This window comes from Trichoplax adhaerens, genomic scaffold (genome assembly GCF_000150275.1).
Source record: "Trichoplax adhaerens TRIADscaffold_3 genomic scaffold, whole genome shotgun sequence".
Classification (NCBI taxonomy): Eukaryota; Metazoa; Placozoa; class Uniplacotomia; order Trichoplacea; family Trichoplacidae; genus Trichoplax; species Trichoplax adhaerens.
Window position 1 is genome coordinate 4,932,407 of NW_002060945.1, and position 19,709 is coordinate 4,952,115.

At 33.7% G+C, this 19,709-nt stretch overlaps 2 protein-coding genes across 2 annotated transcripts; both read right to left on the reverse strand.

Annotated features, from left to right (window-relative positions):
• Window positions 1–315: 315 nt before the first annotated feature.
• On the reverse strand, window positions 316–5,651 carry TRIADDRAFT_63251 (uncharacterized protein; the record flags this gene model as incomplete). Its single annotated transcript, XM_002111000.1, has 14 exons — window positions 316–411; window positions 531–588; window positions 671–750; window positions 866–994; window positions 1,111–1,213; window positions 1,311–1,487; window positions 1,601–1,622; window positions 1,696–1,796; window positions 1,872–1,985; window positions 2,074–2,197; window positions 2,495–2,542; window positions 2,680–2,797; window positions 3,736–3,823; window positions 5,512–5,651. The coding sequence occupies 14 exons, from the start codon at window positions 5,649–5,651 to the stop codon at window positions 316–318; spliced, it is 1,398 nt and encodes a 465-aa protein (XP_002111036.1).
• Window positions 5,652–8,480: 2,829 nt separating this feature from the next.
• On the reverse strand, window positions 8,481–19,408 carry TRIADDRAFT_54568 (uncharacterized protein; the record flags this gene model as incomplete). The annotated part of the gene is made up of 33 exons (XM_002111001.1): window positions 8,481–8,546; window positions 8,683–8,770; window positions 8,846–8,922; window positions 9,012–9,110; window positions 9,186–9,272; window positions 9,339–9,857; window positions 10,017–10,167; window positions 10,252–10,378; window positions 10,457–10,665; window positions 10,741–10,782; window positions 10,877–11,106; window positions 11,198–11,374; window positions 11,488–11,583; window positions 11,750–11,849; window positions 11,949–12,067; window positions 12,173–12,322; window positions 12,414–12,485; window positions 12,564–12,716; window positions 12,789–12,992; window positions 13,080–13,215; window positions 13,307–13,497; window positions 13,578–13,664; window positions 13,738–13,954; window positions 14,065–14,189; window positions 14,271–14,455; window positions 14,534–14,634; window positions 14,739–14,998; window positions 15,116–15,230; window positions 15,362–15,463; window positions 15,708–15,793; window positions 15,922–16,005; window positions 16,204–16,294; window positions 19,266–19,408. 33 exons carry the CDS (start codon window positions 19,406–19,408, stop codon window positions 8,481–8,483), a joined length of 4,689 nt encoding a protein of 1,562 aa, XP_002111037.1.
• Window positions 19,409–19,709: the final 301 nt, after the last annotated feature.

Consider the following 19,709-nt stretch of genomic DNA (forward strand, 5'->3'; position numbering starts at 1 on the left):
ATCACACGTACACCCTACAAATATCATGCAGCCACACACACGTCATACTATTCGGAGTTGTCCTCTTTGTACATACACAGTTACATTTTTAAATATAATTTTAAATTCTTTTATTCCTGAATTTTCTAATAACAATAAAGTTAGAAAGGCCACATTACAAAATGTTTTACTATTGATAATTTCGGTCACAATTATCTACCAAGAGGGTATAATCACGAGCTGGAGTCATTTTACGTCGATTACAATGAAAGGAGAAAAAAATACGTAACTAAATGAAAGAATCAATACATCTCATAGACTTAATTAGCCGAGTTCTTATAATTCTGACTTCTTCTTTTTCTTGCCAAGCTTCACAGTAGATGTAGATCGTTGCTTAATGTAGTCAACGAAATCGGAAACTTCACGTCCACCCTAAAGATAATTAGATAATCGAAATATTGTTTACACGTACCATAGATACAACCTATAGACATGCTAAGATCTATGAATTGATATAAATTGCGCAAGCATAAAAGAATATGTAAACCTACCTCATAACGAGCGGGAGATTTTTTATTATTGGCTGGAGCCCAGTAAATAGTTGGAAATCTGAATATGAAAATAAATATGAAGGTAAATATCATTTATTTGCTACAGTACAATGAAGGTGTGTATCAATTACAAAGCCTACCCCTGGACATCGTACGATGATGGAACATCATTAGCAGTAGCATCCATTTTAGCAATTACGATATGATCGTTTCCAGAAAGCTGTTAAATAAAGAAATTTATAAGCATTTGCGTCGAACTAAGCAAAGTTTAAAATATGAAATAAAATTTATTCAGCTACGCAAGTTACAACAGACTGTATATATTTGAGTCATGCCTTTTTGCCAAGTTCTTCGTATTTTGGTGCAAGAGTTTTGCAGTGACCACACCAAGGAGCGTAAAATTCAATCAAAACATCTTTGTTTGGGTCGTTAACAATTTCATCAAAGTTTGACGCCACCACTACCTGTTGATTTAGTATAGAGCGTACGTTGTGAATATAGTACTGTTACTATCGTATGCGGATCTCACAAGAAGAAACATGATGTTTTATTAATAAGATTTACGGATTCATATACATACCTTAACTGGGCCGTCATTGGAAGCAGGTACTGGCTCTGATTTTAAGTATGGTTTCAATTCGCCATTTGAATATTTTGTTAAAAATTCCTTAAAGTTTTCCATGCTAAATTTGAAATGTTTAGTAAAGTATTCCAGTTATTTATTACTACATTCAGAATATCTGCTACTTATTCTACAATAGCATAAAGCTTGCTACTCACGAGAATGAATCTGACATAGCAAACTTTTTTCCACTTTCGTCTCTAACACCAATTACCATATCATCACTTGAGGAAGCACCGAATTGTTCGATATCTTGCGGAAATTCATCCTTATTGGCAATAGCATAGTTTAGCTTAACTCCCCCTGCGGACATTTCTTTAGCAATTTTCATGATCCTATTAATGAAACAAGGAGCAATTTAACCTAGCATTTACTGTATATCTGAAGATTGAGTGAAAAAAGAATTGTTTAAACGATAAAAAAAATATCAGTCATAGTTTAAACTTACCTATTTCTGTAGTAATTTGTACCTACAGAATTTAAGTGCGATACGTTAGCACTCTCTACAATAACGTCAAAACATAAAAATTATGTTAACATTACCTTTAGGATTTTTTACGTAATCTACGTCATAGAATGCGATAACAAGGGGCTTTTCAAATTGGTCTTTATTATTGTCAGTCATTACCCCAGCTAACCCTAAGCTAAATTGAGAAAAACATCACATGCAATGTTATAAATTTATTGAAAGTAACGGATTAACAGCTTAAAGGAATTACCTATTCTTTCGATAAAAATCTTTCAAATCATCAACACTCGCTGCTCCACTGTATTTCACCCTTTGTTCTTCAAATTTAGACTTTAACAATGGAGAACGGAAGAGAACTACAGCGCTATAGTAATGCGTAATAGATCGAATATTAATTAGAACACTAGTATGATAATTCTTCATCCTTGTATCTTGATAATTTCCGAATCTACCTTCTGTAGCCGTATTTATCCATCAATTCAGTTTCCGAAGTATGTGCAAAACGATGGGTATCACGCATACTATTTGCAGACTTTAAGAAAGCCTTGGAAAGATCATCTTCTTGAGCGAAAAAACCTATTACACGTATAGAACCGTTATTCCGTTAACGCTTATTGCGCACGCAGCTCAATCAAAAAATACGTAAAACTAACCAACAAAAGTTGCAACTGTAGATTTCTTCAAGTAGGCAGTCAACTGTTCATCAGTCTTAATTGCTAAACAAATTAAAATTAAAATAACACTATCAGTTTAATCATTCAAAATACCCCATACTTATAAATCTAGTGAGAAAAATCATGTTTCATCTCATTTGTAGTCACAATTTATTGTTAACTCTTTTTAATTTTCTACTTTAAATTGACTAGGACTTACATTTGGAGCTGGGTCCTGCCTGCTTTTGCATATATGAAATAATTCCCTCTAAATTAAGAATATAAATTTTCCTTAAAATTATTCATAAACAAATTCTGCCAATAATTACAAACTACTCACTGTCTTCAATAAAACAAATATATGCAATAAGATAACCTTAATTTTAAACACTACAGAATTCTTACTTGCTTCTCTTGGGCCGTTATAATCGGCTGATAGGGCTCCATTGCGAAAGATTTTCAAAGTTGGATACCCGCTAACTCCATATTTGCCACATAGATCACTTTCAGCGGTACAATCAACCTGTTGAAATTGTGATTGGAATTTAATCAGTGAATTTCTCGACGCTAAATCAAAAATAAACTGCTTTGAATGCCTCGAGAACATGAAAAAGATATACTAAGAGACGGAAAGGGTGCGAAGGAGAAGTCAAGCAAAGTGTTATTAGACTATAGCATAAATATAATATTACCAGTAAGTTATATTACCACAATATGTATAAAGGAAATGCATACAGGAGTGAGATACAGACGGTACTTCTATACGAGCACTGCTGAATTATGATTTAAGAAATAAACAACCACAATCTAGGATGCACACATACATGTATATATGTCATATATATTATGTTATTACACTATTCATGTCTTCACTTCGTAAACAGATTTGATTAAAACGGTCAAATAGTTACCGATACAGTACAAATTCTGTAAACAATTTGTAACCGTTTCATATCAATGCATTATTCACCAGCATGTATGTTGACTGAAACGGTTGCAAATTCATCATATGGAATCGCGAATAAAATTATTATTTAAAGCAGAAAGATTTGATATAATTTAATCATCTTTGGCTACCGATGCACCGATGTTCCAATAATTAATAGAGATATTAGAAATAAAATGTTACGAATTGTCTTCGATAACGAGCTGTCGAATAACGTATACTAATACTGCCGTAAAAGACTGAAAAATTCGATGGAATATAAGGAACAGAATTGACGTTATTACACTGTAACATCTTTCTAATTAGCCTTCATTCTCATTCAGAGATGCAGTATACTCGTATCTGGGGTTGGTTATAAATGTTACGGAGCGGTAAATCATATCATAAATGGGAGAGGAAAATTGTGCATGAACCAAAAAATTCTGACCATTACAATATGCGAGCAAGGCTGCGCTCCTATGCAAAGGCCCCAATAATTACGAATGATATAATTTTTTCTTACTCTGCCTACAGACCTTAGCCAAAGGTACCGGAGGATCATTCCTCTTTAATTCTGTAGCAGCACTTTCATACTGAGGAGCAAGATTCTTACAATGGCCGCACCTATTAGAAAATGAATAATAGTATAATCAATCACAATTTCATTCAAGGATACAGCCTAAGAAAAGTATAGTTTAAGTACGGATAGTATTCAATTATCAGTATTTAATTCTTCTATACGTATTAAGTGTGCTTTGATATCTGTGACTAGTGTACAGTAATTGCAGTAAATTACTCGGTCATGTCACTGCATGCAGTCAAAATGTAAATTTTAGTAAACTCTCTACCAAGCTCTCGTCACAGCTTGATTTCAATACAAAATAAGTTGGTAAGGATAAGGAATGAATACAGCATACTACGTATGTATGGTATCGCAACTCTTGGCTTGAAAATACGAAAAATTCAAAGGACAGCGTAAGCCAATCACCAATTTTTGAATTTAGATTTGCAATAAGACAAGTCTCAGCAGATTACAGCGAAATCGATCACAATATGAAACTTACACTACAAAACCACGTAATAGCTACTATGCATACTGTAATTTCAGCAGGCAACTAATGAATTCTTTAACTGAAGTTATGATATACGTAATTAATTAATGTCTCAGTCGGGAAAGAACAAATACATTTGCTAGACGGAACTTTATTGTAGGGGCTGCAATAACAGTTTACTGATGGATTGCTAAATGTGACACTTCAATACACTCATTGTCCAGAGAGGGCAACTCACTGAGCGATTGTTCACCTTCATTTCTGTACTCTAGCACCTGACATGAATAATATGATGGTAATAAGGGACAACAGTGTCACTTGAGTAAATACCGTACTTGTCGTCACTTTTAGATTAATGTTTGTGTTGCGATACTGAAAGAGTGAAAGTCTGGAGCATTAACCATCACCAACTGGATCGTTATATAATTATAATTATAATTATCTCTATCAAGGTCTTCTATTGCAGTAGTCCTTGTCTCTAACTAGTTTATACGTATGATACGTTTCTACCATAGAGTTAAGAGAAAAAACCTTTGGGTTTTTTTCTTAACTCTATGGTTTCTACACGTATACCATGGATTTCTACTGTACAGTACAGTAAATCTCGAAGTCTATGCGCTACTGAGTGGAGATGTACTGTACAGTACATTGTAAGACATTTAGTAGCTATCCAGTACAAGGCAATTACTGTATTAACCTAGGTTATTAATCTGAGTAATGATATTCTCAATATTCTAACTCCTAGTTGCAACATTCAGATCATTATTAATTATTAATAATTATGATTAACAGGCATGGTAGAGGATGGCTGCAAACATAGTACAGTAATTTTTCACTATGAGGGCAATTCTGATCACTTTGTTAATTTTATTCTTGTTGCGTAAAGTTATGTATGATGACTGTCATAATTTACGCAACTGGAACGAAAACTGAATCATACAGTATGTAATATATCCAGGATAAGCGCCGCTAAGTTGAAGATACGCGTATAATTGTAATTTACGTGTATGTTCAGTAGAACTACATTGCAAGACGGATCAAACTGAAGACTTGATTTATGAGCATCGCACACAGTAAGAAATCGAGAACTGATCCTTAAATGTACAGAATCTATACTGCATATTGCATTCCGTTATTTTATAATTTTGTTAAAACAGTATGAGATAATAGCATCAATGCCATTTGATATATACTGTATTCAGTTTTAACAGTGGTTAACAGTCTAACAGTCTTAATAAGTTAGACGGTAACTTAACTTACCATGGAGCATAAAATTCGACCAGAGTGATATCTTGTTGAGCAATCACAGAGTTAAAATTGCTTGTCTTTAATTCAATAACATCACTGGCTGCTGCCAGAGTAACGAATACAAGGCACGCCAGAGTTATAAAACGTAACATCTTGAAAATTACTGTTAATTAAGTCTAATTTCGATAGACGAAAGATTTTACTAGCTTAATCAACTTTAAGCTGGCCTAGAAGATGAAACTAAATCCGCGAGGAGTAAGTGGCTTTACAGTACGCAAGGCAAAAGTTTATCAGTACTGCTTTTCATTTGTACACGTCACGTCACAGTACAAGTGTACTCTTTATGGTACAGTACTGTACCGGCGAAGTGTGCCGTGCCGTACCAGGGACTACTAGAAAGTCCTGGCCGTAACTGAAGGCTCTGTACGACGCAGACGTGGCAACGTGTTACAAGCTAACGCCAAATGTTGTCTCGTGCCATTACCATACAGTACTGTACAGTGTACAGTACATACTGTATCAGTACTATGTACAGTACTGTGTACAGTACTTCTTTTGGCTGTCTTCACTTACTGTCCTGTACAGTACTGTATTAGTAGTGTCTAGTCTTCAACACTGTACAGTACAGTACTGTACTGTGTGCACACTACAGTATTATTAGACTACTGTACTGTACTGTACTGCAGACTAGACTAAACTCAACGCTCTGCATCATTGTCAAATGTCAACCACTTTTGTAACCTCGTGACATGTTAGGAACGCGCTACATGGAATGCTATGATTGGCTGAACTTATTTGACCATCATACCTTGCGGCCCCTGACTACAGTACATAACATTATTATCTTATCTTATTATTATCAGCGACTACAAAAAGAAAGAAAAGGAAGAAGGACATAAAGTGACGCTAAGTTGGTTTTATGCAGTATGATATACTGTTTCATTGGTACCGTATATTAGAATGAGCGGAAAAAAGAATAGGCCTCCATATTATTTTACGCTGACGGCCGCTTTCCGTCCTTCTTTCTTTCCTTTTAGTACAATAAGAATTTCTCAAGTGATACAGTATTTGTATAGCGATTCCACTCATTTCGGGTTCAAAAATCAATCATCTATTCGGGTTGCGTTTTCATTTCATTTAAGGACTCTCGTTATTATAGTCGCTGATACCCTAGGCGCGCGTACCCACTTTTACGCACTTCATGCCACTGAGACTGAGTGTACCCGACGTCAATAAACATTAATCACCTGTTCACGTACTCTGGTTATTCCCTCATACTGTAAACTACATTTTCTTATACTTAATTCAGTGCAGTAAACGTTACTGTAAGGCCCATATTTATCTTACTGTATGCCTACGAAAGGAAGCTTCTTCTCAAGCTTAACACAGAGTACTCGTTCATACTGAAAGCTGCTATACTGTACTGTACTGTGTACACTACAGTAGAAGATTTCAATAAATTCCTCAATTTTCAAGATTTACGAACATCAAGCGGTGTTTTACAATATAGCGTAGATCATACAGTAACAACAATTGAACGGTTCAGTAACCTGACCTAGTAGTAGGAGGACTGGTCAAATATAGCGCAGTTTTGCTCTACTATTAGAATAGATATATTTGATTTTATTTTAGTAATCTGTTGTAGCAGTAATGCGCTCGTGATACTTCACGTAAATACTCGGTATGTTGTTTACTACACTACATTTATTACTTAGTAATAATACATTGTTATCACTAACAAACTCGAGGAGTAATACATTACATCTACAGTATAACCACAGATATTCGTTCGCACAGTAGGATGTAAGCCAAGAAGACTGCAGACAATAAATACATTAAATAGTGATATAAATATAGCCTTTTTAATTATAAAATGAACAGCGAAATTTCTGTGATGTACGGTATAGCACGAGTAGAACCAATTATATACGTGCACTTACACACATACTGTACACAACCTGATTAAATCGCATTTGTGATGTCGATTGCTGAAATATAGTCATTGCTATTTTACGAAGAAGTAGTAATCATACCCTATTACAGTACATCAGTTTTATACAAGTACAGTAAATACAAATGATCGATATACCCTTATCCTACAGTGCAATAGTCAAAGAGTTTCTACTAAGGGCTAATAAATTATTTTTAAATGACGTCATAACTGCACAGAAGCTCTCATAAAATCCATTGAAAAAGCGACCCATAATTCTATATGACTTTTGGTCAATATGTTATACAACATTAAGATGGATCCGATTCGCCTAGTTTAAACTTTCATATAGCATCCGTCGTATGACAGTTCGAAATTGATGTAATCTATTCGCGATACGTTTTTTATGTACAAGAATAGTATACAAAGTTAGATCGATCTTTATACAGTATTAATATTAAAACGTATTGAATATCACAGTAATTTAGGTATTACAGATATCATCCGAGCATGTAAAGATTACTGCTCGAAATAAGATGATTTCTAACAAATTTAAATGAAGAGACTGCCCCTTGAACACAGGTAGTTATATATCCCATATAGCTCAAAAGAACTACGGTCATTTGTCTTAGTTTCTAACGAGCAGATATCTTCTTTTAGTTTACGACCATCCTCAATATAAATCATCTTACGAATACTGCGCAATAACTCTTAAGCTATGACAGTGCTATAGATATTTGATATATCTTTCAGAGCGTTAGCCTTAAAGGATCTTCAAATATCAATAGATTATAAATAATACTTTTCTAACCACACAGCTTGCTTTCATTCTCTCACTGTTACCTATGGTAAGAGTTAGATAATTTAAATAAATTAGCCTTAAAAATAATGGGTTACAAATCTGTATATCGATGAATAATAAAATTAGTCGTGCTTCCATTAATACTTTTCAACAATTAACGGAAAAAATCGATACTAGACAACTTAATTTCTGATATAATCTCACATCTTGATGCTAGTAAAATTATTTATTGATACCCAGAGAAGCAAATTACCTAGATGAAGCTTTACGGCTAGCCCCAACAATTTCCTCTTTATATGACCTATTTTTCATAGTCTTTACAATAAATATGTTATAATAAGAATTTTTGTTATAACAATAATTAATCAAAGGAAACAGTACTATAACTGCTGTACAAAGACACTATTATATTAATCGCGTGCAAAGTTAGAATCAGAAAGCATACATTTACTTCTCTTTCTTTGACGGCTTGTTTGTAAACCTTATGTAGCTGCTTTGCTTCAAAAGAGGTGAAGTTGGAAACAAAAATCCACAGATTGCTACAAAAAATGTTTTACAACGAGTAAACCTGCAGTAATATTAACATAGCGTTATTGTACTGATAACTTTCATACCTCTTCCAAAGTTTTGTAGCATTCGCATCGAATTCATGACAAACAGTCGAAATATGATCACCGATTTGTAGCAGACACTAACATCAAAAATGTATTGGATAATTTTAAGAGAGATCTCTTTCAATGATCGCAAGATTTACAATCTAATATTCATGCGAAAATTTACCTCTTTCGTTTGAGATACTTGTTGTTCCTGAGGCATATCTTCCATTGGTTGCTCTAGTACTTTGAGTGCACGTTTAACCGGTCGCATTTTCTCCTTACACTTATAGAAATATAATAATAAAAACTGAGAAAAATATGTATTACTTGCGGCATACAATAAAATACTAACGCTTACAGCAACAAATGCCTCGTTGTCAAGTTTCAAAGTCGGCAGTGAAGCATTATCCTCTGCAGATTTTTCTAATGCGCTGGTATGCTTAACCTTAATTGACATAGTAAGTAGATGTTAGCCGTGAATTTCGATTATAATTAACACTGAGAAAATTACCCTCTTTTTGGGGCTAATTTTCAAGTTGGTAAGCTTTTTATCGTTGCTTAAGCTCTTCGTATTCCCGTTATCGAGGATAGAATCAGTTCCAGCCATTTTCTTCTTCTTGACTTTCTTCTTCTCTTTATATTCTTTCGGTTGCTGTTCTATCTTGCTTCCGGTTTCATTTTTGGCTGCCTTTTTCTTAAGCTTGGTTTTTTCTTTCGAGCCTGTAACTGAATTCTCTATCTTTACATTCTCATAACCATCTGATGCTATATCTAGTTTCGGCTTTTTATTTCTCCTGACATTAGAGGCTCCGTGTGACTTGAAAGTCTTGGTATTTTTTGGATCACCCTCAGTTTTAGTCATATCAGCCTTATCATTAAGTTCTTTCCTCTTTTTAAACTTGGGCTTCTTTGGCCGTGGAGCAATTACCACAGTCTTGTTCCTTTCACTATGTTTCAGAAGCTTAAGAAGGTATTCTGTTCTTGTTTGTAAGTGCTTCCCTTGCGGTTTACTATTTCCACTTTGAAGGATCTACGCAGTCGTATCACAAATTTAATTCTAACCGTTAGTTACATAGTAACTATTATTTAAATACGGTATTTTCAGTTATGACTAATTTTTATGGCTAAACATTAAAAAATTGTTAATAGTATTGAGAAGTATGGCACTGTTAAAAAATGAAGAGTCGACCTTATCACTTAGCCCTAATTCTGGGTCTTCTTTTATTGACTCCCAGTTCCCTATGCCATGTCTAAAAATGCCAACTAAAAGCATTGCATCGTCATGCGAATCCCATGAAAGATCCCAGTGAACTGCTTTGACCAAACATGGCAATTCAAATCTAAATATATAAACACGCACATTTTTTAATTAACAGTCATACGAAGTAGAAAATTATGGTCATTAAATAGTTTTGTAAACAAACTTTTTCTGTTCTTCATTAGAAGATGGAATCCATTTAGATAATGGTTCTAGTTCATTCTGATGCCTTACTATGGCTAATGCGTTAACGGAAACTCCACCTAGCCTTACTATGGCTCCTTTCTTTTTACCTATCAGTACAATATAAAAAAATTAAAATATTCGTTGATCTTGCCTTTAATTCGTACTGTAATTAGGTTTTCCTTTACCTTCGATGTCATGTTTTCCACTTTCCAATTTGTTATCTGCAGAAGCACCCTCACTTACGGCCTCCTTTGTTTCTGAAGTATCAACACTGGCTTTTTCCTCAAAATCTCTTACTGCTTCAGAACATTTCTCTTGTAAGCTTTTAGCTAGGTTTGCTAAGTCTGACATAGATTTATCTTGAAGTTCGGCATCAATAGCGATTGACTCGATCCTTTTGAGACGATATTTGAAAAGCATATAAATAAAAACACATTAAAATACGCTAAAAATAATAAATTGCAATAACCTCCCAAGTGGATGACCAAACTTCTTATAGCTTCTTAAAAATCTACGGTTAATTAATAAATTTATTGGTTTTCATATTATACAATAAATGATATTTATCATCAAAATAGGTGACAACAATATTTACAATCTCATACCTTCTTAGTTCAGTGTTAGTCAATCCGAATACAAGATCCCGTACGGCGGATCGCGGTCTACCTCTCTTTTTTTTGGACCCTTTCTCATGGCCTACATCTGCTTCACTATCAGTATCATCGGAGTGATTGGCCCGCTTCTTATATCTACGGTTGTGACCGCGCCTTTTCTCAGAATCGCTATTAGAGTCACTTGATTCCAATAAGGCCCCACCACCAAATCGTAATTGTAGCTGTGTTTATGTGTGAAGTCGGTTAATATAAAATCCAGTCAAAATTTTAGCCCACGATATTAAGTTAACTAAAAATCAATTATTTACGTACTTGATTTATTGGTTTACGATTTCTAGGTTTCAAAATTGTCTTTAAGATCTCTCTCTGCTGTTCTTCTTCTTCAATTTTTTTGATTTCATCACTTGGTACAATATCGCTCCAATCCCTTGCTGACTGTTTTTCATCTTCATCTATAGGTAGCTCTTCTTCCATTGCAAAACTAGCGACCTGTACATAAAATTTCAATTGACCGCTGTTGATTAGTAAATATATAATAGAATGTACATGAGTAAACTCAGAAGAACAAGTATATTTAGAAACAATATCATATCCTATATAACCTTAAAGCTAGATAATAAATCCATTCCTGGGGTATTTTTTGTGGATTCAATACTTTGTGTTTCGGCTCTTTGTAATATTTCGTCCAAATCCATTTCCTGTAGTTTATGTATATATTATTGTATGTAATGTGCATAATACTGTATGTGCATATTACTAAACATAAAATTAGATATTAATACATTTGTACGTGGTCAGGCTACAACGAGACGCGTAGCTCCAGCTCTTCTTTTGGTAGTCCATGATTAGTATTAAGAATCTCACCTGTAGCTTTTTATCTTGCTCGCCGTCAGTTTCCTTAAATAATTCTTCAACACCAAATTTCAGTATAACATCTACCTCTTCCTTTGTAAAGTTTGCAGATCTATGGTATAATATTTTGTAATGTAAATTTGCTTATTCTTATAATATCTCTCCCACAGAATGACATGAAGAGCAGTGGAAAGGATATATAGTAACATACGAAGGTGCAGATGATTTCGAGAGGACTGTTCTTCCAGACGTATCCATACGCTGAATAACCAGGTGATCTAATACCATCTTTTTAGTCGCTCGTTCAATAATCTCTTCTTCCACGCTATTCTTTGTCACAAGTCGATATATATTTACCTACTCAAGTACCCATTTGATGCGTAGTGATGAGTAAAATACTGCAACTTTATATATCAAACAATAAAATAAACAAACCTGTTTTCTTTGTCCAATTCGATGAGCTCGTGATTGAGCTTGAATATCGTTTTGTGGATTCCAGTCAGAATCAAAGATTATAACGGTATCTGCTGAAGCCAAATTTAAGCCGAGTCCACCAGCACGAGTCGAGAGCAGGAAACAAAAATCCTTAATAATCATCAAAGTCATGATTTACGGAGATATTAATAAGAAAATTGTGATTTTAAAGTGAGCTCTCATACAAAGTTGTATCTGATACCTGCGAGCCATCGGCGTTGAAATGATCTAGAGCTTGTTTTCGGAGATCGCCACGAATTGATCCATCTAAGCGCTAAAAATTTACGAACATATTACAGCTCTTGCCAAAATATCAATCGAAAATTTTTAACATCAAGAATTTTTCTCTTACCTGAAATAGGAAATGTTTTATTTGCAAATATTCCGCTAAAATATCCAGCATCCTGACCATTTGGGAGAATATTAAAACTCGATGACCAGTTTCTTTTAACCGACACAGTAATTTATCCAATAGTATCATTTTGCCACTACCTCGTAATAAAGACTAAACAAAACAAATTGAATTGTAGGACTTGAAAAAGATCACATCACAGACAAAGAACGGAAACACTCGTACCTGTATAGCGTCCTTATTATTTTTTTCTTCCATTTTGACTAAGGATGCATGATTGCAGCACTTTTTAAGCTCCATCATGATATTTATGAAACCACCCAGGCTGCCTTTTGCGCCCTTACTTAAAGCCTTATAATTCCGCGTAATTATCCATCTATAATACTGTTTTTGTATCGCTGTCATTTCAACTCGCAATATTTGTTCGACCTTAAAATTAATATATACGATAGTCGATATCTCGAATTTAATCTAGCTACATACAGCGTATAAAGTTACATATTTTGTTATACTAACTTTAGCGGGTAGTGACTTTTCAACATCTTTTTTAACTCTTCTAAGAATATAAGGCTGCAGTTCCTGATGCAGTGACATGTAGCTACTTCCATCATCTTTCATAAAACTATCTTTAAACTTTTCCCATGAATCATAACTGTATATTGAGAATTTTCAACAAATCAGAAAGAATATTGATTAAAATAGGCCTTATATATTAACTTTGACGCCTGTATCGATTCCTTTACCGTTTTTCCATTATAAAATGAAGTAAAGACCATAATTCCTTTAGTGAATTTTGCAATGGCGTCCCAGTAATCAGTAAACGGTGGTCAGTTTTAAATTCCATTAGATAACGATAAAGAAGAGAGTCATCATTTTTCAATCGATGCGCTTCATCAACTGCAAGACAAGCCCACTTAAAAGATTTCAAAATATCCTATAAGATATAATTGTCATAAGAGTAATATAAAATTAATAACCCTTTTAAATCAATAAAATTTTGATAACACTTTTTACCTTATCCTTCAATACAATTTCGTAAGTTGTAAGTAGTGCATTAAATTTAAAGCGTTTATTCGAATTATACCAATCATAATCTCGAATCTGTATTTGAGGAAATATTCAATGCTTTACATTAGTAAAGTAACAATACTGTTACATTTATGTTCCATCTTACCATTCGACGACTCTTAGTATCACCCAAATAAACTACTACATTAATATCTGGGGCCCATAACTCGAATTCACGTTGCCACGACGTCATCGTAGATAATGGCACGACCAGTAAAAAAATTCCATACAAAGAATGAGAATGATATAAATATGACAGAAATGATATTACTTGTATTGTTTTTCCAAGGCCCATTTCATCCGCGAGAATTATTGAGTTTTCCCTAAATTAATTAATAGTGACAGTACTTAAATAAGATTCTCAATAACTTGTATTATGTACACTTAAATCATATACAATAATACATCATTTATTTAACAAGTTAGAACTTACTTGCACCAAGCGTGAATCATCCAATTCAAACTATCTAATTGATAATCGCGTAATTGATGAGTAGAGTTACCCACATAGTCCGGCTGTGACTTTAACAAGACGAACTTTGGACGATTACGCAATACCTAGAAAATTACAAGAACATGACATAGTAGTTAAGACCTAAGAATTTTGGATAACACGTAATCTTCAATGAAATCGCCTACTTTGCAATTTTTATCCGGAATCTTAATATTTTCCTGTCGTTTATAATAAGCTTGAATTGTATTGGGAAAATGACGATTAATGAGATCACCATCTTCCCAGGTACAATCAGCATATGGTAATCCTTGCCATTTTACTAAGTAATCAGCGGTACTGCCACCAGTCATTTGCTTAATTAACCGGCAAGCTTATAAGAATAAATTTTATAACAAAACGTTATTGCTATATGTGAAAATTTGCTAAGAACAATATACATTATAATTACCTATAACTCTTTCTACTTGAGTGTACTGAGAAAATAATTCATCGATCATTTGTCTTTGGCATTCAAAATATTCCAAATCTTCTGGAGATACCATTTGTTTCCTAACATAGTAAAGCCAAAGCCAAGTACTCTTAGTACATTTCTAAATTACTTTATAAAATAAGCATTTAATGATATAAAATCGGCTGCTGAATATACTCTATACCACTCATCGATTTCTTTCTCTCTTTTAATATAATTATTCAACTTTTTCAATCCGCGGACGTTTTGTTCCTTTAAGCTTCGCTCACTTTCCCAGGTATTATGAATATTTGCCCAATCTTTAAATTTTACTAAGTACTGGATCTCTGTTTGGTCATCATCTGTTGGATTTGCCTCAGTTGGGGTATGATCTCTATCTTTAAGGGCATACCATGTTGTATTGGCACCTGTATCACCAATTCTGCCAACTCTGTGCTTCAAGATCTAACAAAAAATTTCGTTACAGGATATCAATTAAAACGTATTAATAGCATACAGTGCGTATATATTACTTCGAAGAAAAGAAGACATCTGAATACAATAAAATTTACGAATTAGCACCTTTTCTATTGTGTCATATTCTTCATCTACAACAGTACCAGAAAGATTGCTTTTATCTTGTATATTCAAAAGTTCATCAGATCCTGTTGAATCATTCTCAGATTCTTCCTTGTAGCTATAATTATAAGGCCAATTCTTAAATAGACATGCAATATTTGGACAAAAAATATAATACGCATACTAATATAGAGATCGATGATATTTTTTACGATGATGGATAAAAACGTACAGGATTATCCAGCTTACCTAACATTAGCAGCAGCACGTCGTTGTGATATACGACTAGCTCTGTATGCTTCGTCTGATACACTATCTCCCTTTGACTTTGATGAACTACGTTTCCCACTTCTAGAAGTATTACTAATCTTAGTCGAACGACGTGCAGGGCTGTATTCATCAGCATCGTCATCATCATCATCATCATATCATCATCATCATCATCATCAGTATCATCCAAAGAATTAGATGAATAGCTGTAGCTACTATCAGAGAGATTCTCTCCTTGATCGATTAATGAGCCGACATCACTAAAATGTAAAGTTAATATAAGATCACTACTCGTAATACTTTAAATAATGATAATTCCCGATACCTAGCTTTACGTTTCATGCCTCGATGACTGTTGCCATTATTAGATTTTTTTCGTTTGGTTCGTGTGACACTTTCACTATCACTAGTCTAATGATAACGATACATATATAATAACTAATTAGTTTTGATCAATTCACTTGATCCTAATAGCTATTATCGATAAATAAAAAGCACGATCATGTTGACTGGTTAGCAGTCGTAATTGGAGACTTTACATTGCCAATATGGAGACGAGTTGGTTCTTTTCTTTCTCGACCAGACCGTCTTATTCCATAGACTTCGGGGGATTCCTCCCAGTACTGATTATATGAAGCACAAACATATCAATAAAAGTATGATTTTTGAATACTGCATTGTATATTTAAATATACTGCGAACCTGGAATGTATATAAATTTTTTAGTACTACAGTCGAAGTCAGTAACATTTCTAATTCAATTATTAATCAATGCCTATCAACATGAATAGCACGCGCTTAATACTATAAAAGTAGCAAACCTTGCGTATTGAATCATTTTCTCTCATTTTTTGGGGAGTCCGATTGTATTCTAGACCATCAGCGTCGGCTAATTTGAAGTCTGTGTCTCTTCTTTCGTCATAAAAAATGATTGCAAATTAGAATATAACAAACGCGAATGCTAATACTAATATACAATCTGCCTTAAATTACTAAATTTATTAACGTGCACCTCAAATAATTGATGTACATTATGATTTAAATCATGGTTGCACACACAATTACAGATTTACGCATGCATACATTCGCCGCAGTAAAGCTATAAATACATTACTGCCAATTCTAAAAAGCGGAACCATAGTAAATAATAACCGCAAAGGGATACTGTCAGTTTGTAAGTAGAGATGCGCTAATACGGCGTGTTTAAATTAAATTACAACTTAAAATGAAACATGAGGTCGTAAGATAATAATACACTTTATTACTCGTTTACCGAATCTCAGAATATAAAGGCTATGCCCAATTTATTAATTAATTTATTTACCCTTAAAGATAGAATATATCGCTTTGGCGTACCAGTATAGAACGTTTTTATAGATAAAATTTCGCCGGATATCAGCTCAAGAGGCGATATGCGTACTGCAATTAACTCACCGGGTCGTTATCACTAATGCGCTAATCTGTTATGGCCTCTATTGAATTAGAGGCTTTTAATCCAATCGCAAATGTCACTATTAGTATTGTAAAGGTTAGGTTTAATGATTATGATCAATTATATTATTAGCTGTCTACATTGTGCTACAAAGTCCCTATAAATGGTCATGTTACTTAAGGAGATTCTACAGGTCTATGGTACTATCAACAATGTCAATCAGTTGCAGTATGCAATACGTATTTCATGCATCGCTGTCAAATACTCTACAATTTTGGTATCCTATATTACTACGCTACTTAAAGGCATATGATATCATGATATTTCCAAGTATTATATCATCTATGCGAGTAATCCTACAATGGCTATATGATATGATGAATAATCTACTAAACAACATTATTAATGTAGTAAAGATAAATCACTCACTTCTTGCTCTATCAGAAATCCTCTCAAAAATAGCAGGATTAATAAACGGACTGCGGTTTGTTTATAAAAATCATTACTCATTCAGCTCACTGCAGTACACAATTCTACAGTTTATGCATGGCTATAAATAATTTTACAAGTTGGACACTGCTCAATTAACATGTACGTATGGCATAACATACATAACATGAGTTAACGGCATGACGAGATCGTTATCAAATGGATGCTTTAAAGCCATAATTAAGAATAATTATCATGTTACCAAAAATTACAAATCATTACAAAGTTGTAATACTCTACCACAGATAATGTCAAATTAGCGCTAGTAATACGATTTGATAAGTACTTATTTTTAAAATCACGAGCAGTACTGCTTGAAAAATACGTGCAACTAGAGACCCTAACCAGAGATTTGTCAAGGGTATTTTGAAGATATTTAAAATACGCAGCTTAACGTACAACTTTTATATAACAACCTCGGTTAACTATAAAACTCTACAATTGTAATAATAAATTAAACAGAATTGAAGGTGCTCTCAAGCTAATGATATACATGTCTATCCAATAGACAACAATAAATTATCCTCTCCATATAAATAAAATTAAAATTCGTAAAATGGATTATATCGATTATCTTATTCGTACAATGCAGGACTGTAATGTTTAGAAGGGAAATACGAAACGATTATAAAGAAACTTCTGCCATTTCGACATTTCATTGGATTCGTTATGTTAGAGTATAAGTGTATCGTAGATGATCTCAAAATCTTAGAAAATTCTTGATGATGTGCTACTGCTGCACAGTACTATACGCAGTAGTTTATACGAAAAAAGAAAATAATTCCGGTAATAATAAATTAGCTACCAATACTATAATGGCACTTCTTTATATCTGTGTATAACTTAACTATATCAATTTATAAAATACAGTGGCTTTAAGTTATTGTGTTACTAAAATAGTCAATTTGTTAAATATGTGGTCAAAGTTACGCCAATTAGTGCTAGTAATCATGAAATATTAAAAGCTTTACATTAGACGGCGTTGTGTACATGTACAGTACAGTTACAGAAGTACGCGTACGGTGCTACGACAATTCTGTACGCCTATTATATTATATAATCACGTATCAACTTTCAAGAGTACATCATCCAGCTAAACAAGATAAACTCAATCCTCCATTTTTAATTCTTTCGTGCTACAGTAGACTATCATGCTACACCATGGTAAACATATTCTTGAACGAGTTTACCAACTATGGTGCAAGTAGGACGACTGATTAAATTATGGCTAGCTAGTTGAAGTTGTAAACAGTACAAATAACCTGATTAATTTATGGACACTGTAATAAATACTGTCCATTATAGCTTAATAAAATAGCGATAAAAAATGCAAATAGATCATTGAAAATCTTCTTTGCAATCATGCTAGTGCCACAATCATAGCAATAGAGTGCATACAGTATCATCTATGCACTAAAATAAATAACTTTTACGTCGTTCAATTATTATGAATGAAAGCATGCTACTATGTGAGAATCATTACCCGAACAGATAATGCCTTTAATTACAGGTTACAAACTTGAGTAGTTTGTAAACTCACGTCCTCTCGTACGTAAAATTCTATACACCCGGATAATCATTTAAAAATTGATCCAATCAAGCCAGGAAAGGTAACAAACTATTCGTATTTTCAACGTAGTAGGCTAATAACTGCATATACTATAACAGAGTAGCAAGCGACTTATCAATTAAATGTTTAGGCGGAAAAAAATAATGTCATGATTTACTTTACGCCGAGTAGACTTCTGTCCATATCGACACCGTCTAGTACTACGAATAGTATTACCATTATTTTATTTTGACCATATGAAAACAGCAGTACGTGCAATAGAATAACAGCAGGTTCTACCAGGCTCGATATACAGCAATATTTATTATTTATTATCAGATTGGTTAAGGCAGAGGTAATGAAGCAACTAGCTTATTGGCAATGATAGTCTAAAGTTAGTCAATATTATTTACCTTAATGAAATGAGATCCGAGTTTACATCCATACTTGTTGGATTAGTGAACTCTTGCGTTACGACACCACTTGTCATTCGAGATGTTACATCCACAAAATCATAATCGTCAGGGGAAGTTTTACCTTCCTGGTTTATATCCATAATTTTAATTTTTCCGTATTGATGAGTCGATTGGCTAATGATTAATCTAGGCTGGTTAGTTTCTATTGACTAATACCATGGCTTTACAGCAATGATTGGATATTATAGACTCTTGAATCAAGTTTAGAATCCAAAAGAAGCCAACAGCAGTCTACAGTAACTAGTCGCTTTTTCCAGCAGGAACACTTGTGAAGTGCTTTTATGGTATTGTGCACATTGTATAGTACAGTACAGTAGTGTATAGTATTGAGATGTAGTCCACTCCACCGTGACTGTGGTAACGAAACTGCTTCCCTAATCC